Source organism: Ciconia boyciana, chromosome 3 (genome assembly GCF_034638445.1).
Source record: "Ciconia boyciana chromosome 3, ASM3463844v1, whole genome shotgun sequence".
Lineage (NCBI taxonomy): Eukaryota > Metazoa > Chordata > Aves > Ciconiiformes > Ciconiidae > Ciconia > Ciconia boyciana.
Window position 1 is genome coordinate 104,356,827 of NC_132936.1, and position 19,981 is coordinate 104,376,807.

At 41.0% G+C, this 19,981-nt stretch overlaps 1 protein-coding gene across 1 annotated transcript in view; it reads right to left on the reverse strand.

The window, feature by feature from the left end:
• Positions 1-1,191: 1,191 nt before the first annotated feature.
• Positions 1,192-19,981, reverse strand: part of PTPN14 (protein tyrosine phosphatase non-receptor type 14) — a 122,359-nt gene continuing 103,569 nt past the window's right edge. Inside the window, exons 16-19 of the mRNA XM_072856928.1 lie at positions 16,453-16,581; positions 15,284-15,518; positions 12,930-13,093; positions 1,192-8,066 (exon numbers count right to left, since the gene is read on the reverse strand). Coding sequence (XP_072713029.1) covers positions 7,938-8,066; positions 12,930-13,093; positions 15,284-15,518; positions 16,453-16,581 — 657 coding nt within the window. The 3' untranslated portion in view covers positions 1,192-7,937. The remainder of the gene's footprint in view (positions 8,067-12,929; positions 13,094-15,283; positions 15,519-16,452; positions 16,582-19,981) is intronic.

Sequence of the window (19,981 nt, forward strand, 5' to 3'; positions counted from 1 at the left end):
CAAAAGCTGTACTTTTTTTGGTTGGTTTAGTATCCAATTCCTCTTTTCACAAATCGTTTTTGTTTGCAGTGGCTTTGCTGAGAGAAAGCGGAAAGAGGGGTGCTGAATTCTGTGTGCTGTGCAGGGAAGCTGCCACCTTTCCCTCAGCTAGGTAATCTGCAGGCCCATCACTGCTGCTGGCAGGTGGGGATTCATCATTGTAAGGACCTAGAGCTCAGCAGGTGCTGTACAGAGTGCTGGCACCTACCTCAGCGCCCGAAGGCTTGCACAAGACATGAACTGTGCAGCTTCTGGCTGTTTAATCCCCTTTACAAGTTAAAGTGAATTTATTGCAGAGGAGAGCTCGTATTTCCTTATAGCCATACCTTTGCCTCCAGTGGATTAAAACTATTCTATTAATACCTTAGCAATTACTTTTAATGGAGGAACACGAACATTTTCTGAGGAAAAAAGCCAGGGCTTAGCTTTCTCTGCCCATATATAAGACTGGAGGGTTTGGGTTTTTTTTCTCCATTTAGATCAATGGCAGGAGATTGCTTTTAAGGATGGGGAGAGAGAGTGTGGCTGTGTACTTCCAGCACCAAAGTTTAAATATGTTGCACAGTAAAACTACATGACCATTCCTTACTGCTTTCACAGCTTATAAAGTATGATGAGAGAGAAAACGCACCACCGTTAAGAACTTCATCATATTTTCTTTCTTGTAAGCACTGCTCTGAAACTAAAACTGCTAGAAAACAAGGGTTTGTCAGCTCATTTTGCTGCAAGCTTTCATTGCTCTCTAGCCAGCAACTGTTGCTGGAGTACATAAAACTGCACCAGGTCTTACAATTCCAGGAAGCCAAGGCCACCGAACCACAGCCAAGCCCAGGAAGAGGGCACCAGCTGACTACTTTTATCCTAACTTTATCTTGTCAAGCAAACCCTTGTCTGGGGAAATAGCACCTTCATTTCAGAAAGTCTGGCCAGAGCCCAGACTGTACTTCAACATTAAAGAATGGGATTAGCCTAGCATGTGCACCCATAGGAGCCTTGCCCCTTGGAAACTTGGATTACCATTTACAGAAGGTTCTTTAAAACTCACTGTGGCCCTGGCTGTGCCTAGCAGTTTAACATGGGAAACCAACACAAGCACAATAGGTGCAAAGACAAAACCTTAAGCTGGTACAGGAAAGAACACAAGCATAGTTTTCCTTGAAAAAAATGGTTTATTGTATACTGTGAATATGAAGGACAGCCTTACCAAAAAACCTTAGTGACTGAAGACATTCTCATATTTGCAAAAGCATAAGAAACTATTTACACAAAGGCAGTGAAAGGGGTAAAAAATTACAGCAGTCAATTAATGCTGAATAGAACTTTATAAAAAGGGAAAGAAAAGAAACAGTGCAAAAATACTGTCAAAAGTAATCAGTTCTATACAGAAGATAAAACTGACAAGCATAAGCTTATGTACTGATATGAATAATACATTAGAATATAAAATAGCATGCATAGATTTATTTTTTTTTTTAAGGCTTTCAATAGCATAGAACGGTTCTGTCATTCAGCCCTAACAGGAGGGAGCGGGGGGCAGGAAGGGCATGTAACTGATGTCTCGTTTCTCTACAAAACGTGTACATACAATGAGGTTGTGAGATTCAGATCACTGTTTGGTGCTAAACTGTCATGTACAGAATTACAGAACAAATACAAGAGGAAGCATCAAAATACTGAAGTAAAACAGGACAGTAAAATCCAGTGACATAAAACTTACTTAAACATGTTATTTCATTTAACACGTCCCACACAATTATACATGGGAATATTACAGTCATCTGCATGTGTAAACCTCTTTCCTTTGTAAAATAGCCAAAGAAAGGTACTTTACTAATGAGGAAAACATGTTTTCCGTACAGAGCAATCTCAACAGGATAAACATCCTATTAACAGCGTCTCTGGCACTAAAGATCTGTTTTCTTTTAAAGACCAAGTAGCAGCAAGAAAATACTTTTATTTAACATACACAAGAAAGTTCTTATAGACGTAACATAAAATGAAGTTGTGGAACTCACCAACACAGGACTTTGTGAAGGCCAGAGGAGTAAATGGGTTTTAAAGGAAAGGTGATGTGATTCATGGAAAATGGATCCATCAGTAGTTACTAAACACAGAGAGCGGGATCTAACTTTCACCTCAGGAAGCCCCTAAAGGACTGCTTGCCAGGTGTGCTAGAGGGGCTGAGCACCCTCTTCTAGACACGTTCGTATTTCTTCCACCAGCCCCTGTCCAAGACAGGGTGTGACCTCCAGCCTGCCGTGGAAGTATTTTGTAGGAAGCCTTCCTCTTTTATCCCTGCCTGCCTCATTGGGGAACACTGCCCCTGAAATATCTGGAGCTGAGTGTCCAAAACACTGAGTCCTTACCCAGGTGATTTGGAAAAGTAAAACTATTAAGCACTATACTCATTTCAGGGATCAGCTGAAGTATTAGACTTTTCCTGGCTGTTAAATAGTGCTGGGATTCTTCAGTGAAAGCTGCTATTTTACCGCTGACTTCCAGTTCACCCTCCAAAGGCAAAGTCCTGCTGTTGTAGCACGTGGGAAACTCTCAGTGAGGGTGCACACAAAGCACAGGCATCAAAACTTTAACACACTGAAAAAACACCAACCAAAAAACGGCTGAGAGGAACCAAGGGAAGTGTAGTGTAAGATACTCTAAAAACAGACAACATTTCTTTACTTTGAAATGTTTATGTAAACACTGCTATTTCTGACCTGTGCACTAAGTGTTTTGTTTCACAATCTAACAATAGTTTATGGCTAAGACCTCCATCTTCTCTTTGCCCAACAGCCCAAGCAGCCAGCTGCTCCCTTCCTCGACTCACAATCCCTGCCAGCCAAGGCTACATGCAGCTGCACGTATCATGTCCTCCTCTCTAAAGACTCAGATGGCATCTTCAGTTCCCATAGCACCAGATTCTACAAGAAAACTCTCTAAAGGCTAAGAATGAGATGGGGACAATCGCCTTTGGGGTTTTAGACTTGCAACTTTTCCCTTGCTGGCATCAAAACCCATCTCCAAACTCCGTATGGCTGGGACTATACATCAGCAGATTTACATCCATTTTTACAGAGGGGTGGACAAATGACATTTTCGTGCAGCAGGTGCCACCCTAGCTCTCCGGATGTAAAGCATTCTTTTCCATAAAGACAAGCAGCAAAATTTAAGTCTGACCTCTCTCAGTGATGCAGGAGAGCTGCTCCAGCAGGTCTCAGCCATACTGATGCTTCCACTTTCTGAGCGCACAGTTCACAAACTGTTAGCGAGACTGACAACAGCCAATTCAGTCGTCATCTCCTCCCAGGAGACCAGTGGGAACTCAGCTGTTGAGAATGCAGCACAGTCAGTAGCTGCTCAGTTTTCCCCACAGAGGCATGTGCTATATCCAACTATGAGATTGACCATCAGCGTTCATTTTAGAGTCGCTTGTGGGCTACACAGACATAGCAGGTATTGGATCAAAAAACAATGTATTAGCTTAAAATGACCATCTCCACTGAAGCACTCAGACTTACTCATTCTTTTCCAACCTATGTTTTGCCATTTGCATTTCTGTCTGTTTACAAGAAGGTAATTAAATAAAAAAGCAGCTCTTGAAATCATGCAAATATTTAATAATATTTGTAGGTGAGGCAACTGGTTTAAATAAGTGGAACAGAAATGTCCTTCAATATACTTTTATAAAGGGCTGCATTAGCAATAGGTTGAGTAAGTTCTCACAGATGTGTCTCCTGCCAGCTGAAACTAGTTTAGGGAAAAGGTATTTCCAATAAGGCTGAGCATTTAGGGTCCCTATATACCTATATAGGAGAAAGTTTGTGGGATCGAACTTCATCTTTCCTCAGGTAATCAAGGACAAGAGGTGCCAAAGCAGGCCTGTGGAGGAGCTGGAACAAGTAGGACCTGAGCAGCTAATGCCCACCATCCTCCAGTGCAGCCCACAGAGGATGGAAGGAAACAGGATGTCCACAGCACTGAGCGGCATCAGAACTCAGCTGTCATCTCCCCCATCCCTGATCAGACAATGTTAGGCATGACATGCTCAGACTGTAACTTTAACCAAAAATTTGATGCCGGCAACCTCAATACTACCATTGTTAAGAGTTTAAAGGAAAAAAAAAAAACCAACAGGATGTTAAATTGCAAACTTAAGTACAGATTAAGAGTGCGCAAAAAGGAAAACATACACAATGGATTCCAAGTTAGACTTGCTTATCCACTCCAAGTTCTCTCTTAGAAAGAATCAGGGAGCGTAGGCTAAACGTGCCAGACTGCAACGTGGGTGCCGTGGGAGAAGACTGCTTGGGTCAAACTTTTTTAAGGTGCAGCTCCACTCCTTGACGACACATCTTTGTGAGATTTTCAATCCAGACTTTCTTCCAAATGGATGAAACTGGTCTCTTAGAACCTAGCCATTGTCATGCTTTGATGTTAAAAAAACCATGCAACACAACAGACAGCAACCCCAAACTGTCCTCCTTTTCTGCTTAAAGACGCTATTGTTAAAGCCTGCGGGACACAAACTAAACAGTACTGTTGCTTTAAGTCTCCTGCATTCATTCCTGCTATGACTAATGAAATTGGATGCAAAATGCATTTTCCTGTCACTCCCTAATGGTTAGGAAATACTGCCCAAGCAATTTAGGCCCGATAAAAGGACAACAGGTTCAAAGTCAGAAGGTTCAGTTTTTCCCCTACAAAACTGTATCACATTTCAATCATAAAACATCGGCATGCTGAGGTTTGGTTGCAAGCTGGGGTGGAAAGGAACCTCTGAAGACATGCACCAGCCCAATTCACTTATGATATTAGCAGATCTAGTCAAGATAAAATCCAGCAGGAAAAAAATACATTGAAGTCAGATGAAAGGAAAAGTTTAAAATTACCATTCTTTGACAATGAAAGGGAAAAAGTGAGTCACATCGGCCTCTATCTACCATACCAGCCATGTTAGGAGTTAATTGGAAATGACTGTTTACTATGTGGCCACTTATTTGGCTCATTAATAGGCACTGACTTAATTTAGAAAGGATTTTTGGTGCCATTTTGTAATTAATATTTTTCTAAGACACCTATGATGCATCTTTGCATAAAAAACATAGGCTTAATTTTCTTGCTTTCAAACAGCTCTTTACATTCTCTTACGCAATAACTTCCCTGTGCTCACTGTAGAAACAGAAGTATACATTTCAGCCAAGAAGAGCTGAATAGTAAGACATAGGAACAGATTCTTTTCCCTCCTGATTTTCTACTTCTCACATCCAAGTGGAGCAATGGGACTTGACAGCTCTGAGTTCAAACTTAATTCATCATTAGGAAATTATTCAAAAAGCTATAACGAGATAACTAATTTAATACACTTTGCTTCAAGGTTTATTCCTTGGCTTGTTTCCCAGATATAAAGCATCTCTGTGCAATTATCATGCAGATGCTGCTGAAAAGACTTTAAATGGTTGCTGCTAATTTAACAAGAGATATGTTGGCATTGGCAGAAGAAGTTAGAGGAAAACTGAAGTTGACTGAAAACTCAACTGATCCCTAAAAGGAACACGGTCAAGATATTACAGCTAAGTAACTCCTCACCATTTGTTGGTAGCTAGAAGTCTCCACCAGAATCCTTGTCACCTCGTAAGGCCTGTATTGCAGAGTACCAAATCAACACAGCACAGTTTTAAATACATTTAAGAAACATTCTGGTACAGAGCCTTAGATTAAGTTCCCACTGATTTCAGGGGAAGGTAGGTGTGTAGGTCCCTTTAGTGCTGAGGCTGAGAGTGCTTGTAGGCTTAGGCCTTTGTACATTGACCAGGGGTTTGGAGGTGGGGATGCAACGGAAAAGCAACGATGGGACTAAAAGATGAAGTTTATCTGGGAAAGGGATACCAAGAAAGATAATTTCACCGTGACAGAGTAACTTGCCATGCATCACGTGCCCTGAGAGGCTGCGAAATCTCCGCCCTTGGACATTTCTGGAAGTGGACATGACCCTGGGCAAGCCTCTCCAACATTAAAGTTAGCCGTGGGGTGAGCAGGGCTGGGACCAGAGACCTCCAAGGCTCCTCTCCAGCCTCATCCATTCTCTAGCGATCTGACAGGACTGCCGAGTCGAAGCGTGCAGAGATGGGAAAGAGGAGTCAGTGTGAGGAGGGGAGCAACCTTGGTGCAGGAACCTTCCGTCTCTTACACCAGAAATAACAGTGTGGGAGTCCCACCACAACTTGCTAAAGCTTTTTTGTCCTTTTTAGATTTTTTAAAAGTGCAGTTACTATCACTTCTAACTAACTGTAAGTAAATGCTACCATGCACACACTGCAACGCAATTCATAACGTGATTTAATCCAGTGAAATAAACAGTTTGCAGAAAGCAATATGCACTAAGTTGTGCAAAACAGCTAGCCAGTGCCGAGGGACAGAAGATGAGGAAGAGAGAGGAAGACAGGTCTAACTGCTGAGATACTTACAGGACACGGGGATTTTTTCTTAGCTCTGTCATAGATTTCAGTGTTGGCCTAGGACAAGCCAGTTAAGAATCTGTGCCGTAGTTATGCAGTGGAGGAGGTTTGTTTCCCTTTTCTGTTCTGATTGTAAACTTCAGGCAAGGACTGCTTCTCCTTTATGTATTTATACAATATCCTCCTAATCCTAACTGGAATCCCTGAACACTACCAGGATAAAATAGTAATAATAAATAGGAGGGAGAATCCAAAGTGACCAGATAAAGAAGAGAGATGATCTGTGCAAATTTAATACAAAAAACCCCCTAACAAAGTGAGGTTTGCCAATACCGAAAGGAAGACTGCTCCATATGTTCATAAACCACAAGACAGTGACGGGGGAAGAATCAAGGCAGACTCTGAGCTAAAGCTTTCAAGGGTCGCTATTTGGAGAACTCAGATATGAAGGAAAGACTACATTGATCATTTTGACAAAGTTCAAATAACTAGAAAGTAAAATGATTACCGTGCTGAAGACGGTATTTCACACAGGAAACTAAGGCAACTGGAGATGCCCAACTTAAATGATTCCTTTTCTACAGGAGGTGAGCTTCAAGGCAATAAACTTGCAGTGTAATTCATGAGAAGGTGCTTGATTTTAGTTTTTTTTTCAGCCACATTTAGTTGAAATTCCTCTGCTGTTCAACCCACAGCCCACCACAGTTACCGGGAAGACCCTACTCTGGGTCACCCTGCTCTGCTTCAACTCATATGAATCGCTTCAAGGATTGCAGACAGTAGCAAAGACCTTCTTTAAAGGATCCAATATTGCCTTTTTTCAAGGACCAATGAAACCGTAATTCTTGTGGAATTTGAACAGTTTAGCACCCAAAACTCTCTGCCCTCACAATGGCCTGTGTTTGAGCCCTCTGTAACGTGCTCTGCTGCATGTGCAGAGGCTCAGGTCTCCCTGCCCCAGGACTGTGTCCCCTCAGCTCCCACTCGTACAGAGCCATAGCTGACACCTAGCAGGTCTTATTTTTACCATGGAAGCCACATATCTGGGTCCAAAATGTTCCTACATGAGAAAAAGCCCACTGCCAAGTAACTGTTCATTTCAGAAGCTGTGGAGCAAAATAAAAGCCAGTAAACTACCTTTACAAAGGATTGCTTTCCTTACAGACATGTTACAATGCAGACCAGTCATGCCAAATGTGGTTCAATTTGAATGTCACTAAGTTTTACAAGTTATTAAAGTAATTCACAAGTTATTCCAAGAAAAATAAATTATATCTTGTATAAAATAATCCACGGGAAACTTTAGTAAAGAACAACCATTCCTTACTTTCAAGACAACTTTAAAAAGTGCAATATATGCACACTGTTGTCAAGGCATTTCCCCTTGTTCATCAGTAAGGTTCAGTCAGATCCACAAAGCTGGGTCTGGGATGTTTGAAAAGATTAAATAAGTCTGGAGTTTTGCAGGAACTGGATGAGCACTTGATAGACAAACTTGTACTGGGCTATGGTCTGGATCATAAACATTCTCTGCTCCCGCAGGTGTCTCAGCATCACAGGAACGTCCACTTTCTGTAAAGCAAAGAGGAAAAAAAAAACCACCATAAGGATGTAGGTTCATTAAATCAAACAATCATTGTCTCAAATATCAGTTATCTGACACAGGGAACTGTATTGTAGTTATATAATGTAATTAATTATAACCACCTGTATGAAATACTACTTTTTTTTTTTCACCAACTTTCATTTCAAGGAGTATTACAGTAGTATATACAGGTTACTACACATCCAATGCTTTCCCCACTAAAGCTTACAGGAATTTCTGGACTGATGTAAACGGGCAGATGACCAAAGACTTGTCTTCCAGTTGTGTACCACTGATTACCTCTCAGCAGATCATTAACTGAACACATAAAGGGCTGCTTCTCTCTGGAATTTTTTCTGCTTCAACATACCTATTTTCAACTCAGTAAAACAAACCAAATATATCGTATTATCTCAGGTTAAAGGCTAGATATATCAGAAAGGTCCAGTACAAACCAGCCAAGATTATATAGCTCAGTTCAGACTCTACCACCGAGTGCATCAACAGGCCCTGTGGCCACTTGCATACTGCACTCTGATCCATGGTCAAACTCATTCACAGAGGGAGGATCCGAGAGATTTTTCAAATGGCAAACAGGCAACAGGATCATTACAAAGGTTCCTTAGACAAAATTAAAGTGCAGGCAAATATACCGACCCTTCCACTAAAAGAGAAGGGAACTCACTGTCACCAAAAGATCCAGAAACCCTGACACCTGACCTCCCACAGCCCAGTCTCTGCTAGTAAATAATGCTCCAGAAGAAATACATCCGTGAAGTTAAACGAGGACCCAGTATCCACAATACATGTTTTGCGGACTTCAGGCTAGCATTGGTCTATTGCCATCTACTGAATGTCCACTAGCAGCTGGAACATTAGGTATTCTCCAAGAGGGCATCTTCCAGCTTAATTTCATCCAAAAGAAATTCACTCGCGTGCCCTGAAAACGCTGTGCAACAAGAACTAAAGCACAGTAAGTGGGGACGGATCAGGAGATCCACTGTGAAAGAACATCCCTAATCCCATCTAGCGCACTGGGGCACAGGCACCCTATAATGGTCCAAATCAAAAAACGAACGAGCTGTGTGAAACAGAGGCCCATGAGCTAAAGCGTTAGAAATCACTGCAAATTTCATTAGGTGCTACCATCGTATCTCCAGAATTTAGGGAACAAACAACCTATGATGTTATTGTGTTTTATCTGTTACAACAGGTACACGAGGAGCTATTCAGAAGTCATTGAGCCATGAAACTCAGCCTGCCAGGCTCGAATTCAAAGAGCGTGTAATATGATCCAAGATGAGGGATAGAAATTTTCTATGGTAGCAGTAAATACAAGCACTAAGATACATGCTCCTTTTGAGGACACTCCTAAGCAGTTCAAGATATAAAACTGAAGAACAGTTACTCTATCAGGCAACACAAACTGCACTTTGTAATGCCAGTTTGCTATTCTGGAAACAAAAAGGAACTTAGCAATTTGGCTGAGATGAGAAATGTTACAAGCACAACGCCTGGACAAACGGACAGAGAAACAAATTAAGATTGCTGCTAACCCTTGCAACTGAGCATGGAGTCTGCTTCCATGCATACTGGAAGTTTTCTGGAAAGTTTAAAAAAAAAAACACGCTGCATATCGATTTCTGCATATAAAACTCAGAATCTCCATTCTGTGTGAACAAGCCCTAACTCATAGGCTATCACTTTCTGAAAACAAGGCTAAATATTCTGCCACATACGCCAACAAGCTGTTATAAAAGACATCTCTCTAGAGTCAACAAGCGTAAAGGTTTGTGATGAGTAATGTCATATTATTTTCAAATGGGTGCAAAGGAAAACGTAAGCTCTTTCCAGTTAACTTGGCTAACTCGGAGGAAGCTTCCCTGTGGACTCGGATGCTTACAAAAGCCACGCAGTCCTTGCTGAGCAGAGTCACATGGAACCTGATCTCACCTGAACAACTGCAACAAAAATGCAGGCCAGCTTCGACCTGCACAACCACGTTCCCCTCTCAGCAGTTCAGTGCTTGACAGCTCATTGATTTTTACTGGGCACACAGTGATCCGTGCACCTCCTCAAAATGGATTAGGCTTTGACTTATCTCAGAAAGGAAAGAAAAGCCCATCCTGCCTATTCAACCTCGTTATTTGTAGTCAACTTAGCATTCTACTCCAGGTAAGCAAAATCTTCAAACTCACCTGCATCACAACATGCATGTCAAAACCAGACACGTAATGCTTTGCTAACATGGCATTTGCAAAAAGAACAAACAAAAATGCTACTCACTTCTGACTCCCAAACTAAAAGATCTCCCCTATGAAAACACACTGCAGCTGCAATCATGAGTTAATGTCCCAGCGCCAAGTCCAAACTGGAAGTCGGTAGAGCAGAATCTCAATTACTTCCTTGTTCTATGTGCCTACAACAGTCAGGATGTAATGATGTGACATACTACTTACTATATAGCAAGTTACTGAAACTATATCCCTGCAATGGGATACACAGCTTTAGACTCAACCAGCAATTGCCCAGAAGCCACAGTGACTTAAGCTGTATAGAATTTGATTGAACATGGCTTTTTACCTAAACCTCAAAATCAAGAGTTCTGGCTTTAGTTCCAGCACTGCTGCAGGCTTTCCAAGATGGTCTGTATCAGGATCTTCAACCTCCCTCCCTTTTTTTCCTTCACAGCCAAAATGTTAACACTAATACATCTACTTACTAGGACACTTCTGAGGAAATCAACCAATTCATGAGACTAAAGCATTTTAAGTAATAAGTCATTTTATTTCAGAAAAAAAAAAAACATGAATCCTACTTCAAAATAAACCAGTAAAACTGCTGCATGAAAAGGAACCCTCTCTGTGCAGAATGTGGTATCTGTCACAAACTGAAAACATACTGCTTAATTAATAACAAAATGTTAAGATTTTTAATCTTTTTTTTAAATTATGCTTTAACAAACCAATAATATTAACTTAGCACAATCTAAAGCAACAAAGTCCTTAAGGAAAATTGTCTTTAATATTAATGATGATTTCCACCATTAATCAAGACAAAAGAATGCTTTAATTAAGGGACATGAGAGAAATCCCTTATTATTGAGCAGTACCATCAGCTCCTAGTGAAGTTGATGAGAATTCTTCTGAATGCCAAGACTCACCCCCATGCTCAGATGTTGAGGTACCGTCTTTATCGTCACTTGCTACTCAGCTACTCTTTGCCAAATAGGTGACTTCTGTAAACCGCAGGCAAACGGAGGTGGCCAAAACGTGTTGCACAAATGTTAGTGTTTGTTCCTGGCACACCATTAGCATACAGAGGTTACTGTAAAGCAGACACAGCTACACTGATGCTACCAAGCGATTCAGGTATGGCTCTTATAACTATCCAGATTTCCTCTGGCGTGCAGAAATTTCATGGCTGCTGTGTGAACAACAGAAGCAGTCACTTCCAGATGCCAGTGCATTAGGAAGGAAGTCAAGCAGGCTCAAGAGTCAGAGCGGTTGTCCCACACAGGAGCAGTTATTGAACAGCAGCCAGCACAGGAAGGCTGCAGGATTCCCAAAGCACATACCTGTGAGTCCTTTCTGACCAGGCCAGCTCCTTCTTCCCATTCCTCCCCACTTATCCCACCCCTCAAATAAAAAGAAAAGAAAAAGCATAAATTGTGACACAGATCTATGGGACAGCTTCACCTCTAGTGAAGGCCAAACAGAGCTAGAGGAAGTTCATCTCAGCTGAACTGAGCCCAGGATCTCTAGGCGATCTCGTAACTACAGAATGACAAGCTGCTAGCGGGGGATAACAGAGCAGAGAACAAAAAAAAATTACTTCTTGCATCACCTTTTTTAAAAATAGTGATGAAGAGGAAAGTGCACTGGTATTTGCCTGCTTTAGGACTTGTGTTTTTGAACGAGCCAGAAGGTTGCGCTTTGTGTAGAGCATTGCGCAGACAGGCTCCAATCTATAACTCCTCTATAGTAACACAGAAAGTAGGTGAGCGTTTCAGGTGTGTACATCCAGTTCTGCATTTTAAGCAACTCATCCAGTGGATGATTAATGGGAGGGGCAGATGATATACGTCTATTTGTCATTCTTGCTGTGTTCTTATCTCTACAAGAGGTTTTGGTCTTTGAGCAGTTTCTTTGGCAACAGAAATGACCAGTTTCAATAGCTGTCGTGTTGAAACTGTGTGGCACATTGTTATTCAAGATGTGATGTACTTCCTGGACAGTTCCCCAGTGACACAGGACACAGATGAAAAGCAAGTTGCTACACATGGTTACTCTCCTGGTGCCCTTATTCTTAACTGCAGACTGCATTACTAGTCATGTAGTATTGGCTGTAGTTCTTAAAGCCCTATTCCCCAACATACACACACCTTTTTCTTAAGGCACAGTTAAGTTTCATTCCAGATGAGATTAGAGACAATACAAGAGAAAGGAGGGAGTCTAAAGAGTGAATTTAGAGAGCAGAAAACTTCAGTTAAAAGAGCATGGAAGCCTCTCTCAGATAGTCTTTGGTAGTCTCAGATAGTCAAACACGCTGCCCCTAGACTGTTAATTACATACAGTTATGAATTAGACTAAATTCTTAAAAGAGAGAAAAAAGCCCTAATTTTGAATGTATTAAAATAATACTAATAAAAAATGCATATCATCAACTCAACAGGAAACTACAGCAAGTAAACTGCCATGGGAAATCTCTGCCTGTTGCATTTAAGGCCCTTGTCTCACAAAGGTAACAGAAAGCAAGCACTTCAATGCCTTTTAATTGTAACCTCAGACATGTAGCTGGTTACTCAAGAGACGAGCTCAGGGTTTGTCTTGAGAAAGAAGCTGACTTACTTCATTGTGCTCCAAGCACCCAATCATCAGTTCTGTTAGGATAACCACTCCAGTCCTTCCTACCCCTGCGCTGCAGTGAACCACGATCGGAGGGTTGCAGTTGTTGCTGCTGTCCAACACACTGTTGGTATGACGACGCACTGACTGTATCTCCTCCAAGTAAGCTGCAAGATAAAATGCAGACAAGGTTGCAAACATCTCTCTCTCTAAATGTAAAAACTGGGGGAAAAAAGAACGTGTAAAAGTAATGCTTTGTCAAAGTGGCAATAATTTGCATTTTTTACCATATACTAATTATTTGGCCAGGGTGCACTGAACAGCACTGAATCCAGCAAGTACCAGCTAGGTGTCAATTATTACTTGGGAGTCTACTCCTTTAAATTCAATAATTCTTTTAAAAAATTAAATTCTGTTTTCCCCTCTGCAAATCTCCAGGTCACCTAAGCAGATGATTCTAGACATTACTTACAACAATTCCTGCTATTAACAGGCTGGGGTCAAAACAACAGCTAAGGCCCATTGAAACTGCTGCCTGTCAAAGCCAGTATCAGATAGGAAGCAAGCATCCATCTGCCCTGTTTCCCCCTCCCTCCCTTCTCGAGTGAGACAGAATCTCACCCACCTCTCTGCTCAGGGTTTGTTTCTCAACAGCTGTAAGCCCTTCTGGGAGCTCACTGTCTGTTTTCCCTGAAGCCATTTCTAGAAAGTGCATGAATCAAGAACAGTTGTCCTGTGTGGCTGTCCTAGTGTTGTTCAACGCATTCTACTGTCAAACTGCACAGAGGACCTTACATATTGGAAGCTCACCTGGTTAGATAAATACACCATAAAATAGAACTCCAACTCTGACCTCTAAACATTGTTCCAGAATAGTCTAGATGCATGACAAAGGTGATGGACCTCACCCAGAAAGATATATCCAGGTGCATAACTCTCAGACACTTAGCCTCCCACCAGTCAGAGTGGGAGGCGAGATCTGAGCCAAACTCTCCAGCCCTGATTCTTGGTGTCATGGCACTGCAGCCTGAGCAGTCCTTTCGACACAGGCAGGCTGTGGCTGGAGGCCTACCAACATCAGAAAAGCTGCATTTTAATGCACACAGTGAAATGGGACCGAACATGGCAGCAAACAATGGGACAGAGGAAATGGGGACAATCAGGTTCCAATTACTGCCATGCCCAACTACAGCTATGTGGGTTGGTAGGAAAAACAAAGTACGAAACAAACTAGGAATTGGGCAATAGCTTTGCCTTAAAGACAGATCCCATGGCACTCCTTTGCCAAAGCTGAAATGTCATTTTTATTTTCTGCCCTGATGACAGAACTGGGAAAAGAAGAACATGTTCTTTACACCAAGCTTATACCACACAAAGGAGAGTGGATCACTAAAGGACTGTAGCTGTGTCAAGACTGAAGTGGAACTAACAGGCCTTGCTGAGAGAGGACTTAGCTGCAACAAAGCTATGCTGCTGCAGCTGCAAAGCTTTTAGGAATTAAGGCGGCAGGCATCTCCAACGCATCAGTACACCATGTACAGACTCCTTCAGTGGTAACTTAAAGATCTCTGCATCATACTCTACTGTAGTGGCCAGAGACGTGGCTTTAGTTAAATAATGATTGACTTTGTATTACTTCATATGGTAGTGTTTATTACTTGGTAAGAAGTAGGAAGCACTATTAACTCATTACAGATGAATATAATGGCTGTATTTTCAGAAACGCATGAACCAGGACCATATTTAATTGGGAAGGCCCTTAGCATTGCCTGGGTACACGTGGTTAGAAGAGTGGCAGTGAGTTCAGGCTTACCACATATGTGATGGAGCCCTCTGCTCTTCTGCAACAAGTCCAGTGCCTCTGGACTACTAAATACTGGCTGTCAGCGAAAAGGGCCTCCTATGAAACTATGAAACTGGAAGAGTTGTGCCCTATTTCACTAACATCTGAACCTCTCTCACCCAGACCTCTCTAGTCACATTTGTGTGCAGCCTACCATCTCCTATACTTGTTAGGTAGCTGGGAAGTGGCAATAACTTATACTGACAGATCAGCCAGCAGAAGTATCTTATTATTTAAAATTTCCCAAGTCTTTAGCACTGCTGCTGCCTCTAATTTTTCCTCCTATTATGTCAGGTCTTTCAGGACCAAAATCCTCAATCACCTTAGCTCCTACCTCTTGAATCCCACTTTTTTCTCCAAATCGCAGCAAGGTACAACCTAGTTGAGGCCTTCATATGCCACAACAATAACCATTTAATAGCAATCCCAGCTCTAATTAGGTGCAGTAAACTGTATCCAGTGTAAGCAACCTTTTCCTTGATGTATTTTATCATGCAAGTTAAAGAAATCTTACATAAAAAGCCTTGGACTTCTTCTGGACACCCATGGTCTGGCCAGTCAGTATACTGCAAATGCCACACTGTCCTCTCTTGTCCAGAGAGAAGATGCTTGACCTTCAGACCAGTAGTTGCATAGCAGCCGGAGTCTGTGCGGAACTTAGTTGTCACCTTGAACTTCCCGTAAGTGGCTGAGCTGTGTTTAGAGCCCAGTTTAGGCCAATAACGATGACTCTTACTTCTTCCTCCCTCCTTAATAACCAGAAAACAAACAAACCAAAAAAAGAGCCATTAGTTTCTTCAATTATAATTCCCTACAAACAGAAGGCACAAAACTCTGCAGATAAACCAAGTATTCTTATTTCAAATTACTGGAAGAGCAAGGAGCATCCCACAAAGTAAGGAAAATATCCATTAAAACTCTCAGCTATATAATATTTCTAAGTGTAAAAAAGTTTGAAGAACTAACTCTTGTCTTGTAGCAATAGCCAGCTACTGCCTACAACACCTTGGTAAATATTGTCCTCCTGGGGAAGCCTCTCCTTTAAATGGAGGTTCTCTTCTGCAACTTTAAGTATCTGTTGTTGATCAGCCTTGGGAACTGGACAGTGACTTGATCTGCTATGGCACTCCCTGTGTTTGCTGAAAGCAACCAGCCATAAAGCAGAATGCAGTGTTAGTTAGCAACGTGTGCCAGTTTTTATAACATAGCACATAGTTCTTGGATTACAATAGAAATAACTGTTTTGCTTGGCATAAGAATAAAAAGATTTTATTTTTTTTTTTTTTACATGGACACTTCTATGGAAACAACAGCTTCTGGTCCCTTTTCAGCTGATAAGAGTGATGGTATGCAGAACTGGCCTTGGATGGGGCGGAAGCCTGTGTCATTTTAACCAGGAGCAGTTCAGCACTCTCACATTCCAATGGAAACATCTTTGTTTGGTTTGGCCAAACTGAAGTGAAGCAGGAGGAAGGGGGGACTCTGCTTGTTTCGCTTTAGTACTTGCCAAACTGAGTATCACAAAGTTACAAAGTATAGTATTATAACAGAACAAGCATATGTTCAAACAGAGTAAGAGGAAAAAGAGTTGTTGATAGAAAAAACAGGTTACTGGAGTGGGAAGTGATGATAACAGGGGATTCGCTCACATCAGGAAGAACTGTATTCTGTGATTTTACATACCTCTTCAGCTGTGACCATGGCTATAACGTTCACCCCCTGTTCCCACACCATCTGCCAAAAGTCATGGCATGTATGTGGCAGAGGCCCTTGGGTAGCAATGTAGTGCCACTCCTCTCCACCCACAGTAACCTGGGAGTAAGAAAAAAAGAAAAAAAACAAAAGTCAGAGCCCAAATTCTCAGCAGCGTCTGTGCCAGAACTGCCCTTTGAACAAAAGACACCATAGCGAAACCTTTACTTCTTTGTTCTTCCACTTTTGTTCAAAATTTTGAACAAGAATCACCCTTTTGATAAGAGTAAATCTGACAAAACACAATCTTTGGTGCTTCCAAGTCCTTTCTTGATGCCCATAAACATAAAGCTTTGACCAAAATGTCATCTATTTTTCTTGCCATTGCATCTGGATCATACAGATGAAAAAATACTTTTTTTTTTTTTTTTGAGGCCCTGTTTCTGATATGGCTTAAGTACAAATAAGCAGCTGACTGACTTCCCTGAGCTTGGTGACAGACCCATGATGAAAGAAAAACTGAGCACCAGAGGAAGTGTCTATATGCATTAAAAAGGCATTGCATTGCTGCAAATTAACACACAGTGGTGTAGAAAGCCTGAATGCAAATGACACTTTGCACGAGAAAACCTAAAGGCCTCTGCTGCTTAGGACCTCCCTCAATAATCTTCCACTCAGGCAAAAAATGATTTCTTAAACAGACTCTTACTACACTGATCTCTGTTGAAGATGTGGCCAAGCTGTCCCCAGAGGATGCAGTTATGCCCCCACACAACACAGAGCTCAGACAGGCCTGTTGACAGCTAGTGATGAGATCAAGGCAGGCTTCATTTCAAGTTACTCTTCCTCACTCCTCTTGGGTTTTCCAGTTCAGAAGCTGCAAACTACTATAAAGTAAATGCAGCACATTAAATGGCTTTCAAATGCCATGTGAAATTTAATTTAGATAATTTTAAAATTATCTAAAGCTACAGTCATAAGTCTATTTCCCAATACATAACTGGATTACCAACCACATCTCATAGAAATATTTGTGTAGTTGCATCACAACACATAATGAATTTATTTTTAAAGCACTAACACACAGATTTAGACACTATAAATTATGTAGTGCCCTGAATAGACCCAGCAGTACCTTGGAGTTAACCAGTACAAAACACTGCGTCATTTACCTGAGGCAGATCTTCATGCTTAGGCAGTTAAAAAAAAAAAATCACTTGTGTGTAAAAAAATATTATGACAGACTATTTGCTAAACATCAGGAAAGGTTTATACAAAAAAATTTCTTTCAACATTTTAGGTAAAAAGCCAAACCACTTCTAGAGCTACTAGATATCATTTAAAAATGTGCTTACCAGCAAAAAGCAAACCCAGATGAACTAATTATTTTGGAAAGTTAAAATATTTTCTCTTCTTAGGCTAAGACCTCTTAATTCCCCATGTTAGCCCAGAGCCACTTCTCACAACAAAGTTATAAATCCCAGAGAAGAAGATTTACAACAGAAATACTGACACATCCATAAATATCAAGGTGCTGGCGGACAACGCTACAAGGAGCAATCAATAACTCTGACAGGTTTAAGCATATACTACGTTTGAGGTACAGGTCTTTGAATACATTTTCAGAAATAGAACCAATTTATTTTTTATCCTAACAGCTGTTCATTAAGCTGAGTTACTTGGGTTTTCACACCTGTAACTAGCATAGCATTTGTACGATAACAAATTTTTCACTGCACCGAAAATGGTTTTCAACCCTGTATACCAGCTCATTTTCTTATTTCATACTACGCAGCATTCTCCTCTGTGAATGATGGTTAAAATCTGCAAGACCAATGCAGGTAAACTCCTGAAGTTCTTGTACTAGGTGGGAATGAATATAAACTGCACAGCACTAAACAGCATCTTGCACTTGGACCAGTCTTGTGCTTGCATGCTCATCCGGAGTCATGAGTGCTGGCATAGTATTACTGAGCTTTTTAAGTTAATACTGACCTGTCCCAAACAGTCAGATGAAGGGATCTTAAGAACTTTGTTGCTTAATCCATAAATTTAACTACAATTTTTCTCTCTGGTATAGACGGTGATCTTTGTATCTTACCAGCAAAGGTCAATGGTAAATAAGCAGAGAAATACTGTAAAACCGTGAGGCTCGCAGACTGAGCTGGAATCCTCCAGGCATGGATCTTATCAGGATGATATAGGAGTTTTCTTTGTCTACTGACTTCTGGTCCAAACATCCAGCCTCCTGGCACATGATATGAAAGGACCATAAATAGTCTGGAGGGAATGGGATGCCTGGAATGTTTACTGCATTCTAATGCCCTGACTGCAGGATATTAAAAATTGAATATTGGGCTGCAAACACACACACACTGTGCTACTGAGGTAAATTTCGCAGATGTGATTTCACCTTCTAAGCAAAAACACATCTGCTTGGCTTCCGTACGTGCCATTGTGAGAGGAAAATACTGGCGGGGACCACTGTCATGCGCCAAAACATTTGTGCGTGTTCCTGGGTGCTCTATGAATGTGAGATGTGTGCGTGTCCATCACTGACACTCAAGGTAAAATGTGGACTCAAAACTGGCCAGGAAAAATTATTTTCGGGCTAGTATTGCTTTGTGGGCATAATTTATGTTAGGGATCTCTTTCTTTTGGCCTCCTAACAATGTAGATGAAAAATTTTGGGCTCAGAAATCCATCATCATAGCAACATCTGATTATGCAAAAACTCAGTATCTGCTACCTACCAGGCTATGTAGAAAAGTCATAACCTGCCAGGATCCCGGTTCAGAAATTGTTTTGAATCAACAGGATTTAACACTGTAAATCACAACCAAGGAGGCCAGCAAGTCTCTTTAAACTTTTTAAAAGGCTTTTAGTCCAGGAAAATATTAATTTAACAGGATGTGTTATTTATTATTTTTGAATTATTTCTTTTTAATTTGGATTTTGACAATGAGAAAAAAGCAGACAGCCCTCTCCGACAACAAGAGAATCTGTCATCTGAGGGACAGGAGTGCTATTACTTCTCTCAGGGTAGAGTAAAAGGCAACAAAGGACTTTGCAAATTGTACTGGAAGCTTAAAGAAAAACAAGCATCTGCAACCACTGCAGGATGGTTCACTGTTAAACCTGGCCACGTTTGTAAGTAACAGAGTCAGACGATATCTTAAATTATTTCTACATTGAATTACCAAGAAGAAATCTGATGTATCTTGATAAAAACTTATTTTGAAACACATAAGTCCAATGCAGTATCCAATCAGACACGCAGGGATCTCATTAGTAAGGTGTTCTCTTTATCAACGCATACTTAAAATTTTTTTTTAAAAAATCACTCAACTGCCATGATAAAAGGAACAAATATGTTATTTATATATATAATTGCAGTATCTACGTGAACATGCATTACTTATAACTACATACATGTCTTTGGACATTGAACTGCATACATGGAGCTACATCCTTGATTTTTTAAAAATCGTATCCTATATGCCAGTAAATGGAGAAAATA